This window comes from Ctenopharyngodon idella, chromosome 19 (assembly GCF_019924925.1).
Source record: "Ctenopharyngodon idella isolate HZGC_01 chromosome 19, HZGC01, whole genome shotgun sequence".
Lineage (NCBI taxonomy): Eukaryota > Metazoa > Chordata > Actinopteri > Cypriniformes > Xenocyprididae > Ctenopharyngodon > Ctenopharyngodon idella.
Genome location: NC_067238.1, coordinates 11,433,395 through 11,447,573, shown reverse-complemented (window position 1 = coordinate 11,447,573; position 14,179 = coordinate 11,433,395). Strand labels below are relative to the sequence as shown.

At 39.8% G+C, this 14,179-nt stretch overlaps 1 protein-coding gene across 2 annotated transcripts in view; it reads right to left on the bottom strand.

The window, feature by feature from the left end:
- Positions 1-2,503: 2,503 nt before the first annotated feature.
- grin2da (glutamate receptor, ionotropic, N-methyl D-aspartate 2D, a) overlaps positions 2,504-14,179 on the bottom strand; it is an 82,846-nt gene continuing 71,170 nt past the window's right edge. For both annotated transcript variants that reach the window (XM_051873505.1, XM_051873506.1), the window contains exons 12-14: positions 12,465-12,652; positions 10,891-11,123; positions 2,504-9,446 (exon numbers count right to left, since the gene is read on the bottom strand). In XM_051873505.1, coding sequence (XP_051729465.1) covers positions 6,423-9,446; positions 10,891-11,123; positions 12,465-12,652 — 3,445 coding nt within the window. In that variant the 3' untranslated portion in view covers positions 2,504-6,422. The remainder of the gene's footprint in view (positions 9,447-10,890; positions 11,124-12,464; positions 12,653-14,179) is intronic.

The window sequence follows — 14,179 nt, the reverse complement described above, 5'->3', positions numbered from 1 at the left end:
GTCAAAAGTTTAAAAACTTTTTAAAAAATGCTCACCATTCCTTCAAATGGGAACTCGCACTGCTTCCAAAGACACTTTAGGGAAGGCCTTCAGCATGACCGGTGTCTGAAGCACGTGATTCAAATGCGATAATGTCATTGGAGAGTGACAGCCCGTGACGTGGCTATATGTGCGGCCGTGAGTACAAAAAAGCACCTGTTGTACGAGTCAACTTCTTTTGTCTTCAGGATCCGTTTGTTTGTGTACGTGTGAACGTGAATATCATGAAGAAACTCTCTGCCAAGCGTCTGCAGGAAGTGTGTGCATCTGTACGCTTTGTGCATGAAGCATGTGTGTTTAGTTCTTGAGGGAGCAAAAAAATTGCATTGTGAATATTTCTCAATGAATACTCTGTTCGCGTTGTCCCTGTTTCTACGGATATGGGATGCAAATGTGGGATGTGTTTGTATGGAATGACTTTGACACGTTGAGGAGGCCGCTGTGATAAGCTGTTTTTAATGTTGAGTGTAGTTGGCCACCTCTTATTCTAGAAAATTGTTTTGCTGAGGCCTCTGCTCTCCTGAGCTCCAGCTAGACAGTAACATCAAGTGTGTCAGCACCTCTGCGGGCCACTGTGTTGAGCTGTCTTTAAGGTTGAGTGTAGTTTGACCTCCTCTTGATCTGAGAATCTTTCGGTTGAGGCCTCCGCTCTCTTGAGCTCCATCTAGACAGTAACATCAAGTGTTAGGCCCTCTGTGAGGCCACCTTGATAGACTGTCTTTAGGGTTGAGTGTGGTTGACCTCCTCTCATTATAGAGAGTCATTCTGCTGAGGCCTCCTCTCACCTGAGCTTCAGCTAGACAGTGACATCAAGTGTTCGGCCCTCTGTGAGGCCGCCTTGATAAACTGTCTTTGAAATTGAGTGTGGTTGGCCTCCTCTCATCATAGAGAGTCGTTCTGCTGAGGCCTTTGCTCACCTGAGCTCCACCTAGACAAAGATATTGAGTGTTCTGCCCTCTCTAGGCTGCCTTAATATGCTGTTTTCTAGGTTTAGTATAGGAAGCTCCTATTAGACATTTACATTAAGTGTTCAGCCTTCTGTGAGGCCACCTTGATAAACTTCCTTTGATTGGACCCGTCCTGGGCCCTATTTTAATTTGGTTCAGAGGTGCTGACTTTGAGTCAGGCAGGGTTGAGCATGTCTTTTCAGCTCCCCAGGGGTTGAACCAGATCCCCCTAGTATAGTGACAAGGCAAGGAAACTCACATTTCTCTTCGCCTGTATTTCCTTAAAGGTAATGTCAGAGACTAGCATTACCAGACCTTGAGCTTTGCCCTTGGTGCAGGCAGTGTTTGCTGGCCCGGTAAGGGTTCTTCCTTGCTTAAGGCATGGGCCTAAGTTGTGGAATTGGGGAATAGTGTCACTGAGAGTCCAGTGTTTGACTTAAGTAAGGCATTGGTCTCTGGCATCTCAGTCCGTTAAGCCTTCTTTGTATTTGTCATAGCCATTTAGGCAGTTACACCCTCAGCATTGCGGAGTGTCTTCGGACGCAGTGCAAGTTCCCAATTGAAAGGGAATGTCTCAGGTTACACATGTAACCATGGTTCCCTGAGAAGGAAAAGGAGACACCGCGTCTCGCTGCCATGCTTCAGGCATACCTGTTTGTTGACGTGTACTACAGGTGCCCTCTTGTACTCACGCTTGAATCACGTGCTTAAGACACCAGTCATGCTGGAGCCGTTCCCCAAAGTGTTTTCAGATGCAGTGTCTTGTTCCCCTTCTCAAGGTTACATGCTTAACCTGAGACGATTTTCAGTATCAATACTATAGTCTTCAGTGTCACATGATCCTTCGGAAATCACTCTAATAAGCTGATTTGATGCTCAAGAAACATTTATTATCAATGTTGAAAAGTTTTTGCTGCTTAACATTTTTGTGGCAACAATTATTCAAACATTTGTGGTAAATTAAAGAGAAATTAAAGAGAAATTTATTCATCAAGGATGTATTAAATTGATCAAAAGTGACTGAAGACATTTGTAATGTTAATTACAAATGAGCACTGTTCATTGAACTTTATATTCATCAAAAGAGTCCTGAAAAAAAGTATCACCATTTTCACAAAAATGTTAAGCAGCACAACTGTTTTCAACGTTGATAATAATAAATATTTGCTGAGCAGCAAATCTTGAGCAGTTTTTACTGTATTTTGAAAAAATAAATGCCGCCTTGGTGAGCATAAGAGACTGTAATGTTTCCAAACTTTTGACAGAGTTGGGAGAACTCCATATATGGAGTTCTCCCAACTCTATTAAAACTTATTAAAGATTCTCTGCATTAATCAAGGTAAAACATGGGTGTTCTCACCAGGGATTTCAAAAGGCTTTTCACTCTTCTTTTCAAGTCCTCTCTCCCCAGAAATCTAGAAAACAAAGACTTAAACAACTATTCACTGCTTTTGCTGTCAATCACAAACATTCTCTGTTGAACACATGCTGAAAACAACAAAACAGACCAAACAGTGTTGTATTAAAAGTCTTTTATTCTGTTCTGCTCGTAGCACAGCATAGTATAGTCTCCCATGGTCGAGCGGCCCAGCGAGTGGCCCCCCTGTGAGGCTCCCCTACTGAGAGGAGTATGGCACAAGAACCTAACACAGTGGTACCGGGGGGCACTACCGTCCTGGCACAGAGTGGCATAAAACATAACTGGCTCTGCTCAGCTACATTATCATAAAGTATTACAGAGCAGCATCGCATGTGTTCGAATGAGTTTTCAGCATAACACACTGCAGCTTGGCACAGACAGAGCGCACACACATACCGCTTTCAAAGCCAGAACTGTGTGACGTGGAGACTGCAAAACTTTTGACGTAGCAAGGTCAAATCTATCTGCTAAGACCTACTACGCCAAGATGGACGCTCATGGTGATCCTAGTGTGTAGCCTGCAGTTGTTCTCAAAAGTTTCATCACCTCGTCCCAAAACTTTCACCACAGTGACACATACACACCGTTGGTTATTTGCAACATAAATTCAATGTGGTCGATGGTCGGCCATGTTATTCATAAAAACACAGTTGAAAACTGGTCTCTGATGTCAGCTATTGTGAGACGAAAGAGGACAAAGAGACAAAAGAAGATCAATTCAAAGAGAATAAATTTAGTAGATAAACATTATATATTTATATGCATGTTATTTGTTGAAATATATAATTTATACCTATATGTATATATTTATATGCTGCTGCTTCGAAAAGAGACTTCTCCTTAGAGTAATAAACAAATAAACAAACAAAACATTTACTGTCAAAGACACTATCAACACAACAAGACACATGTCTAGAGAAAGGCCTTTTTAAAATTCTTGGTGGCGGTGGTTCCTACTAAAACATGTGCAATATGCCTGATATTTTATTGTCATTTGAAAAAAAAGGCATTATCTTAAGGTCCTTGCTGATTCAGCTCAAATATTTTATCAAAGCGGTCTAGTGAATTTAATGTGCACAATGGAGTGGAAAGAGAATTGAAAATTATTTTTTGCAGCTAATACATGAAACACATCTTAATTGTCAAGTCTGCCAACAGAAATGTTTGAAAACAATACTCTTGTCTTCAGCTATACTGCTTTGCTGAACAGCTATTTCTCTATTGCTATCTAAACGTCACAAACACATATATGAGGTACATCTATATATAAAGTAATCCAGACACATATTACACAACAAAGTTGGAGTTAAAAGGATATACATACATAAGCTGCCAAATATTCTAAATGTTAATGTCAAACTACTCAGAATTACTCTGAAATCCGTGACAGTGAGGCAGAGTGTTATGATTCTGGTCAGAATTGACAAGATTTTTTACTGCCCTTCAGATTTCTCCAAACAAATGTCATCTGTTGTTTAAAAAATTTAAAATAATCATCACCCATTGTTTCTAGTACTCCATAGTCTCTTGACATTACAGTTTACCCCACTGACAACAAAATATATCCCAATTAATTAGTACTACTTGTAAAAAGCTCAGCATACAACAAATAAGCTAAATATGGCTCAGATGCAGTTACAAGCACACACAAAAAAACAATTAGCCTGTTGGTCTGTGCATGGTTCTGTGTCAAATATGCAATTAAATAAATGTATACATACATATATAAATAACAACATACAATATTTCAAATCAAACTTAAAATAGTCAAACTTTGCTGCTGGCTTGACAAAGCCATGTCTGAAAGTTTAAAAATCCTTGAGTTTGAATAATCTAAGATCTTTCAATTTCAAAATTTCTTACTTTTCCAGACTCAAATATCCAAACCTCTCTGTAGATTTTTTTTTTTTTTTTTTGACCATACTTAACATAAATGATTCATACAGCATTATTTTCAGCATTATGTTTGGTATATAGTACAGTCACCTGTAAATATTTTTATTCTCTCTTTTTTTTTTCAATGGTTTTCTCAAAGTGATGACATGTAACATGTGCTTACATGATGAGAAGAAACCTAAAACATTTTATAACCTGCATATATTCATCTCTGACACATTAGTGTGATACTGATCACCAAACAGCAAAGTACAGTCTGATTTAGATGATGGTTTTCTCCTTTATCTGTTGCTGGTTTGAGTGGCACACACACTTGTTGGATGGGGTTGTTGTAGCCTGAACATCATCCGATTTGTTCAGAAAAGTGTTGGGATATTGAAAAACTCAAAATAAAATTTGTTCAATACAGTATGCTGGCTTTGTCAAGGCAATATAATTACAAAATTGACCATTAATCTAGAGAAGAAAAAAAAAAAAAAAAAAATTGTTGAATAAAAGTTTGAATACTGTATAAATAAAATAAAACATAGTTGACTCAGACCTGCTGCCAACACGCATTGCCCTTAACAATATTCACAGTCAATAATAGCAATCACTTCAAAAATGCTAGCTTTTGGCTAATGGTAAAAGCAAAAATAAACAAAAGATCTACCTGACTGGTTTGCTAATCAGTCTTTTCCTCACAATTAACAGAATACTTGATCTTGCTTTTTTAAAACAGATATGTCTAGTAAAAGCATAAAATTGCAACTCTATTTTGCTCTCATTTGACAAGTTTATCCTTGCTGCTAATTGTACAGCTTAAGCAAACTTGCTAAGCAAGTATGGATATTGTGTCATAAGCTAATAAATGGCAGAGCAGAGTAGCTTGTAAAAAAATGTGTAAAAACACAGTGTTAAACTGTAAACAGTGCTCTCCTTCACTTATCGCTCTCTGAATGATGACGTGTCTTTCATCACTGACATCTCGGTTAGCGAGTACAGTGCTGCAGTATGGCTAGCCCTGTCATCCTGGCACTCACAACATCAGCGTTCAAAGCTACCCTAACTGGCTCAGACGAGAAGGTCTCCCCCGAGAAAGCTACGATCTTAAAAGTGTCTTGGTTGCAGCACACTGTGTTGTCATGGCAACATGTACATTCAGTCGAGAGGGGAAGGGCTGCCACCGATTATAGGTAGTTGAAACATTGCATGTGCCCTACGGTAATACAGCACAGTGCTTGTATTCTTTTAATAATTTAACATAACTGTTTTGAACCAGATCACAAAACATATATATTATATATAATAAAATAACTTTTAAATATAAAATATATGTATTGAATGCTGTTCGTAGTTAATTATGTATTGCTCAAGGGACAAGAATGAAACATGAGGACTTGTGAAATGGTTTCAACAGAACAGGACTGTACATCAGCTCCACTTAAGTTTGGCATTCAGCTTCAGTAAACCAATATGTGATCAGTCATGGCTAACTTACCCTGTTTCTAGGAATACAAACACTGACGACAACACAGAGTGCTAGATGTCATTTTGCGGAAGGTAGAGGTCAAGGAAAATGCACTGAGAGGAGAAAAATGGATTGCTACTTTTCTTTGTGAATGCTTCCCTTGAGATATTTTGAACAAATACACACAACAACTACATCATGATTCAGAGCTCTGAGAGCAAGAGAGAGAGAGAGAGAGAAAAAAGATGGGTGCGGGGTGTTAGGGCATTGTATTTTGACCTCAGAATCTCCCTTTGAAAAAATCGTTCCTGAGCCATCGAGCAGCAAAACACTCCAACAAAAATTTACCCACATTATCGACACTCCACCTTACAGCCCCCAAGTAAGAGAAGCAAAGCCAATTCCATATGAACAGCCTCGCTAACATCGACAAGATTTGTCAGCATGGCAGTACTCCATTCTTACACAAGAAAAGAGAAAGGGCTACAAATTATGTGACATCCCAATCCAGGTTTGTCTCTAAGGAGCATTAGAGCTTTTGTGCAAGAGGAGGGTGCCAGCAAAAACAACCCAACTCGACTGCTATGAACAGTTAACAGTTTGTGGCATGAGCAGGTGACTTGATCGCCCCTGGGGCTACTTGCTGATGTTCCTCATTTCATTATGTTGCTCAAACCTCACTCTCCACACTGGAGAATTGGGCAGAGCCTCGACGGGAGCATAGGCTCTTGGTTTTGAGGGGAAGATGTGGGGATTGATACCTTTGGGGTTGGGGAACTGACCGCAGTTTCTGGTATTGGAGCTTAGCACTAGAGGAGGACAAAGAGGAGGGCTGTGGGGCACCAGGTGTAGATGAGACAACTGAAGGGGAGGACACAGAGGAAGAGGATGTAGGTGGTGGTACATGTATATGGTGAGAGGAAGAGGGTGGTGCTGGGAGTGCAGGGACCATTGGAGAGGGTAAAGAAGGTGGTAGACTCTGAGGAGGGGATGGCGGTTGTCGGGACCGGTCTGAGCGCTGTGGTCTTTGTGCATTGAGGTTGGATTGGCTTCCAGATTTTGCCTGGCTCTGAGCCCGATCCGGTTTGGATGATTGCCGTTTGGGCCTTACGCTGCTGCTGAAACTGTGGCAGTGGGGGAGTAGTTCCTCCTGACTCCTAGAAGTCACCCGATTCCATTTGGAGTGAGTGCTGGCAGAGTGATGGGGTGACTGGCAGGAACAGGATGTGTGGCCTCGACTCTTCTCTTGAGACCTGCTTTTAGATTTCTTTTCAGTCTTGACTGGTAATTTATCAACAGACCAGTATCTTCGAGGAGGTGGGGGAGTCAATGGAGTTGGAGGCCACTGGTTTGATCCTAAGCCTCCTGATCCCCATCCTGCTCCTGCACCAAACCCCAAGCTACTTTCTCCACCACCCAATCCCAAAAAGGAGTCATCTCTACTGTTTATACTGTTTCCTCTTTCTCTGGCTGGGTAGGTGCCAAAGAACCATCCTCCTCCTCCAATGCCTCCAACTGCCCTTCCTTCGTGACCCTCCCAGTATCTCTCAAACTTACCAAACTCTCCTGAGGAACCTTCATCATCTGTGTATATCTCAACAGTTTTTTCTCTGTCCCTTTCAGACTCAGAGTTCATTCCTCTGCTTTCTCGCCGTCTCCCCTGTTCTTCTGGCCTACTTCTTTCCACTTCAGACTCCTCATCTTCTTCCTCGGATTCCCATTCCTGAAACGACAAGCCTTCTCTCGAGCAAGGCTTACCTCTACAGTGATTTCCCAATAAGGGCCGACTCTCTACACCTCTTCCATGCTCATCTCTTTCAGCTCCTACAGACTTTCGTCTTTTAGAGGCGATAGGAAGTAGGGGTACAAAAGACGATTGAGACTCTGAAGTTGGGTTCCCACTACCCCAAAATTTGACGGTTGAAGAAGGTTTGTTTGAGGTGGAAAAATGCTTGTTGTTGGACCTTGGCCTAGAGTGGCGAAGGGATTTTGGGCTTCTGTGATGCCTTTCCTTTCCCCTACTGGGTTCTTCATTATCTCCTCCTTGATCATCCCTATCTCTCTTCACTCCATCTCTGATAACATCCCACTCATAACTTCTGGTAGAGCTTTCACTTTTTTTTCTGAAAGAGCTCCGTCTCAGTGCAGGATAGGAATAATATTCCTGTCCTATTCCTTTTTCGAACACATCTTTCCTGTCCAAATCTACTTCCTCTTGTTCAGGTCGCTTTTCCCTCTCCCTTCTTCTGGATTTCTCCTCTTTTTTCTTTTTCTTTTTCACCTTACGTCTTTTACGCTCCCTTTCTCTTTCACGCTCTTCTCTCTTCTTTTTCTTTCTACCCTTCTTCCTCCTCTTTCTCTCTCTTTCCCTTTCTTTGTGATGCCGTTTTTCCTCCTTAACTTCTCTATCTCCAGCTGCTCTTCTACCTTTTTCTTTCTCTCCCCAAGACGCCCACCACTCTTGAAGCTGTGCAAGCTGACTGCCTGCTCTGTCTCTCACCTGCGCCCTCTGTGCGCAAGGTTTGCGGGGTGGTATAGGTGGTGGTGGAGGACTGCTGGGCAGGGATCGAGAAGACATACGTGAACGACTTTTTCTCCTCCCCAAAAGCAAGCTTGATTCCTCTGTAAGCTCATCGGTGTCATAGTCCTCATACACGTCTTGCACATCTGTCCGGTATCTGAAGCTTTGTGATGATGTATATGATGATGAAGAGGAGGGAGAATTGGATCGGGAGACTGATTCTGAAGAAGAGGATGAACTGGTGGTACTGGAGCTGCTGGTGGAAGTGGATGTGTAGCATATAGTTGGAGAAGGTGAGGGTGGAGTTTGTGTTGGGGAAGAAAGGGGCACAGGTATAGGCAGAGGAAGGGGAGGAGGACGACGTCCTCTTCTTCCACCACCGTCCCTCATTCCATATCTGCCCCCACCTCTTCTTCCTAGTGGAAGGATGTTTTCGTACAGTGGCCCCCCTGAGCCCTTCCTTTTTGAGAAGCTGCTTCTCCTCCAGACAGATTGATGGGGTGGAGAGAGATGTGGCAAAGCAGGGTTAATTGGTAAGTGTCCAGAAGCTTGACCTTTAGGAGGTAACCGTGGATTTCCAGAGGATTTTGTTCCTCGATGCTTAGATTTTGGAGTTTGAGTGCCTATGTTTTGAGGCTCTGCAGAGACCCCTAAGCCCTCTGGATCAATTGGCCCATAGTATCTCTTGTACTCATCCAGACCCCCCTCCCCTCCAGTTATTCCTGCACCCCAGTGAGAGGGCATGCCTTGGAATTGTGTTAAGTCTGTAATCCCACTGCTCACACCACCGGGCTTCTCAGGACCCACCTTTGGACGTGTCCACCGATCCACCACAGCTAATCTGCGATCATGGCGTGGTAGGAAAGTAGAGCAAGGCATGGGTGCTCCAAGAATGGGACTGTTCGATGGCCCTAGAGCCATTCCAGAATGTCCACCTGATGGAGGGGAGCCAGGAAGAAGAGCATTGTATACCGGTGGCTGCTGGTGGTGTTGCTTTTGTTGTTGTTGCTGCTGTTGTTGTGCCTTAGTGATAGGGGGATTGGCCACGGCTGTAGAGATCACATGAGGTGGCGGAGGAGGGGGAACTGTGGAAACATGATGATATTGTGGAAGAGTGCTTTGGGAACCTCCAGGAGCTGTTTCATCCTCAAAATTGCAGCAGCTGTACATTCCCTGTAAGAGATAACAAGCAAAAGATTTATTTAGCAAACAGTTCAGGATATCATAATATTCCCCTTGGTGACATACAAACAGATTTAGATGCTTGGAAAATGTCTGTAAAGACGTGAAACATTACCATAATAATGAAATTGTAAAGCTTCCAGTGCTTTGATGATGTAAGAATACACACTGTAAGCTCAGCTAACGTTTTTCTGAGGTAATGGCAATGCTGACCTCACTGTTTGAGTGTCCCATCTAATCTAACTGCCTTACATTTCTCTCAAAGAAAGTCAGTTTGCTTGCAAAGGGGATTTAAGGTTCTTCTCATTCTTTCCATAATGTAAACAAAGACACAAAGTGATAATACAGAATGAATAAATGATCCATCTTCTGTCATCTTCCTCTGTTATTCATTACAATGAGAGAAGTAAGGGGCTTTCATAAAATCCCTCTGTGTGTGCAGTGGAAATGCTGGATGTACCATCACATTTTAGAAATGACAGGAATTAAAGGAGTGTGCTACAAAGTTCCCTTCTAAGGATTTAACGCCAGATTTCTGCGTGTCAGTCTTTGTTCTTGTTGCAAGAACAAGAATTGCATAAAGGTTAATCTTGCCTTTTAATTGAAAATAAATTCAAACAATTACAATTTTGTTTAGGTTCATTTTTATATTTCCTGGGCTACTAATTTTAGTTTGCAGAGCTGGAAGTCATTATTATGAAACAATTATTGTTTCTTAATGTATTTTATCACCTTCTCTCTAACATCAACAGTATTTCATAAGAAATATTCATAAAATTAATACATTTATAAGTGCATCTGATTAATTAAATGTTTAACACATTTTTTTTTTAAAAAATTAAGCGGCATTAACTCATTTATTCAATTTGATATTAAAATTAATCTGTTCTGTGTGATTTTTAAAAACTAATGGGAAGCCTTCAGAACTAACCGAAACAGTTTGGAGCAACAGCTTGTTTCTCTTGTTTCTCTCTCTCTCACACACACACACACACACACACACACACACACACACACACACACACACACACACACAAAACCCGTTTATCAGTAGCCTAAATGACTGAGAAAACCATTCTCCTACAAATTATTTATTTATAAATCAAACCCAGATGGGACATTTAATAAAAGTCATTTGCAGCCTTTATATAATGAAATTGAATAATCATCGAAGCTCAAAAACTGAAACATCATCCACTAGTGGAACATCGTCATTCATAAAAATGTTAATGCAATCACCAACGGAGGACTGTGGGTCAGTGGTGGGAATAAAAAAATATGCATATATATTTTGAGTGCCATTAACACAAATTGAAGAACAATAAGTTATTTAGTCATCTTTCCTTAGAAATTAACTGAATGCATTAACGTTTTAACAAAATCAATTGACAGCCTCAATATTTATATTATTACTGCAATTATTTGGGGCACTCACCCGACTGAAAGCCAGCAGGAAGTCAAGTCCTCCTGAGCGGCCCAAACAGTGGCGAAGCTTCCAATAGACAAGATGCTCCCACGCAAACACCAGCAGACTTAGGCCCATGGCAACCAGAAGCATATAGAAGACTCCTGCCATGTTGTCTATGTCCAGTTTGGAACTCATCACCTCAATTTTATCATTATGGCAGATCCCAGACAACCAGAGTCGTTCAAGCATGTCAATCTCATCTGAAACGAATGAAAAGATGTGCACAATGACAGGAGATAAGAAGCATGAACGATAAGCAGTCTTACAAACAGGGCACAAGACAGATGGACAGAAGGCAGAGAATGAAAAAAAAAAAAAGGAAGTAAAAGAGCACTAGAATCTAAACGTATTGTTGGGGAAAGTGAGTCTTTAATTCAAATCTCCAGACAGTGGAGATCTTGGTTTAGCTTCGGTTATTATTACACTGTGTTCACAAAAAGGTGAAAATGGAAAAGAAAAAAGAGAGGAAAAGAATCATGAAAGGCAAGGAGGAGGAAAGAGAGAGGCAGAGAAAGAGAGACTGGAGGATAATAACAGCTTTGATGGAGGTCTGAAATGGCCTGGTTTCGAGGCTCTTGTGATAAGACAGGCACGGAGTAGTTTGGAGATGAAAGCTCTAGACTGATGGGCCTACCTCCCAACAATAGCCATTAGTGCATTTATCAGAGTGAAAATGTCACTGTGGAAAAAATAAAGGCATGACAAGGGCATGTTACTAGGAGAAAAAAAAAAAACGACATATGCATTTAGATGTCGGCTTTATAACGAGGATTATTCCTTTACGCCGAAGGAGGGAAAGAGATAAGACTAAATCCTCTTTTCATATGAAACAAAACATAAAACTATAACTGCATTGAACCGCAGGTTAATTATGTGTTTCAATTCATGACAATATGGCCCTGAACTATGGCTTAGGTAATGGGAAATTTAATCACAAGAACTGAAATCATATTTTTCATTATATTTATTTATTCAAACAAGCAAAAATCACCCCTAATGAGAATTCCAATCCAAATTGGAAAGCATCAAAATTAAAAATCGAGGCGTTTGACAACCACACTGTTTAATGAAGTGACCCTTTGGCTATTCATAATTGTGTTCATTTGCTGTGACACTTTTTCTAATTTCATTTATCATATTTCAATGAGACTTCCAGCTCCCTTTCACATTTAGTCTTTAATCATTATGGGGCAACTCACTAGGTTCCTCATCAAAGAGACTCTTCAAAGAAAAACAAGTAATGCTAGAGAAAAGCATGTGAATGTATGCATATGAGAGAGCGAGACACATCAGAGAATCACAATAACAAGTGTAAATAAGCTTAAAAAAAAAAAAAATTAACTTCCAAAAAAAAAAAAAAAAAAATTATTAATAATAATCCTGCTCAGTCACTATTTACGGTGGACCAAACACTAAGAATATTTGTTCGTCAGGGGTGAAAATTGTACTTCACTAACAAACAACAAATAAAAGCAAGATTTTGTTAAATGAGGGACCTTGTGTGTATCTACACTATTCATTTAATTTAGAAATTCTCTTACCATCTCCAACTAGCTGCAGCAGGGCAAGGTCTAAAGGCCGCTTCCAGCGGGAGTTCTTGTGTAAGGCAATGCCATATCCTGTTGTAGCAAACACTTTCCCAGAGCCAATGGTCATTACTTTGCAGCCCTCGTCTTTACGAGCCATGTAGTTCAGGACAGCCGCATCATATATGAATGCATCCAGTTTGCTGCCGAGAGATAAAGGAAATCGGAAACAAAACAACAAGACATGGGGAAATTACTTTAAGAGACTAATTATCACTTTATTGATTGTTACATGTAAAGACAAAAACACTGATGATCTTCAGGGAAATCCTATTCCTAAACTAAATAGTTTGTAACGGGTAATTAGTGAAGCCAATCAAGCACCTACCCCAGTTTTACACCATGCATTTGTTGGCTTAACAGCACTGAAAATCCTATTTAGGACTTGGATTTTTTGATTCTCTCTCAAGCTCTGTATTGCTACTGGCACCTGCCTTAAAAGACCAATGGATTTCCATGATTTTTCTATTACCTTTCTATGAGTTGAATTAATGTATAAGGATTTAAGTAATAATAATAATAATGATAATTGTATGGAGATTTTACTCAAAAAAAGCCAATGCAATATCTCAGAGCAGAGAATAACTAAAAAAAAAAAAACCTCCACTATACCATTCAAAAGTTTGGGGTAAGAAAGATTGATTGATTGATTGATTTAAGAAAGAAAGAAATGAATACTTTTTTTTCAGCAAGGATGCAATAAATTGATTAATAGTGAATGTAAAGACTTTAAAAAAAAAAAAAAAAAAAACCTATTTCAAATAAATGCCATTCTTTTAAACGTTATATTCATTAAAAATCCTAAAACAAAAATGTACCATGGTTTCCACAAAAATAGTGAGTAGCATAATAAATGTTTCTTGATCACCAAATCAGCATTAGAATGATTTCTGAAGGATCGTGTGACACTGGAGTAATGACTAAATGCTAAAAAATTCAGCTCTGCCATCACAGATTATACATCACACATATATTAAAATAGAAAACAGTTATTTTAAACTGTAATAATATTTCACAATGTTAACTTTTGTACTATATTTTTGATCAAGTAACTGCAGCCATACGTTTGAATTACAGGGTATATCCATTGCAAGAATTTTTATGACTTTTTTTGGATTTTGTTAGTATCACAGTTTTCAATGATCATGGAACCCTGTGTATTATACTTTTACCATGATTTCCATTTAAAATCAAGTGTCTGGAGGATGTTTAAAATGGACAATCACATGCTAATGTCAGATGCACTGAAAGCCATTTTAATTCTTGTTTTTCTTCCTATTTTTTGGTTTTCTCAATCCTTCACTTCTCTTTACAATTAACATAATTACAATGAATGTTTTAAGTTCATACAAATACTGTATTAACATATTAAAAAATTAAAACGTGAAGAAAAGTAAATTATGGCCCGGTTTCACAGACAGGGCTTAGCCTAAGCCAGGATTAAGCCTTAGTTCAATTAAGGCATTTAAGTAGTTTTTATAAACTTTCACTAGAAAAACACATTACTGGTGTGCATCTTGAGACAAAATAATGACACTGACATATTTTAAGATATGTCAGTGTAAGTTGCTTTCAGTTACAACAGCTCAAACATGCATTGTAGTCCAGGACTAGCTTCAGCCTTGTCTGTGAAACCGGGGGTTATAAGGTACTAGGGAAGCATAAATAAG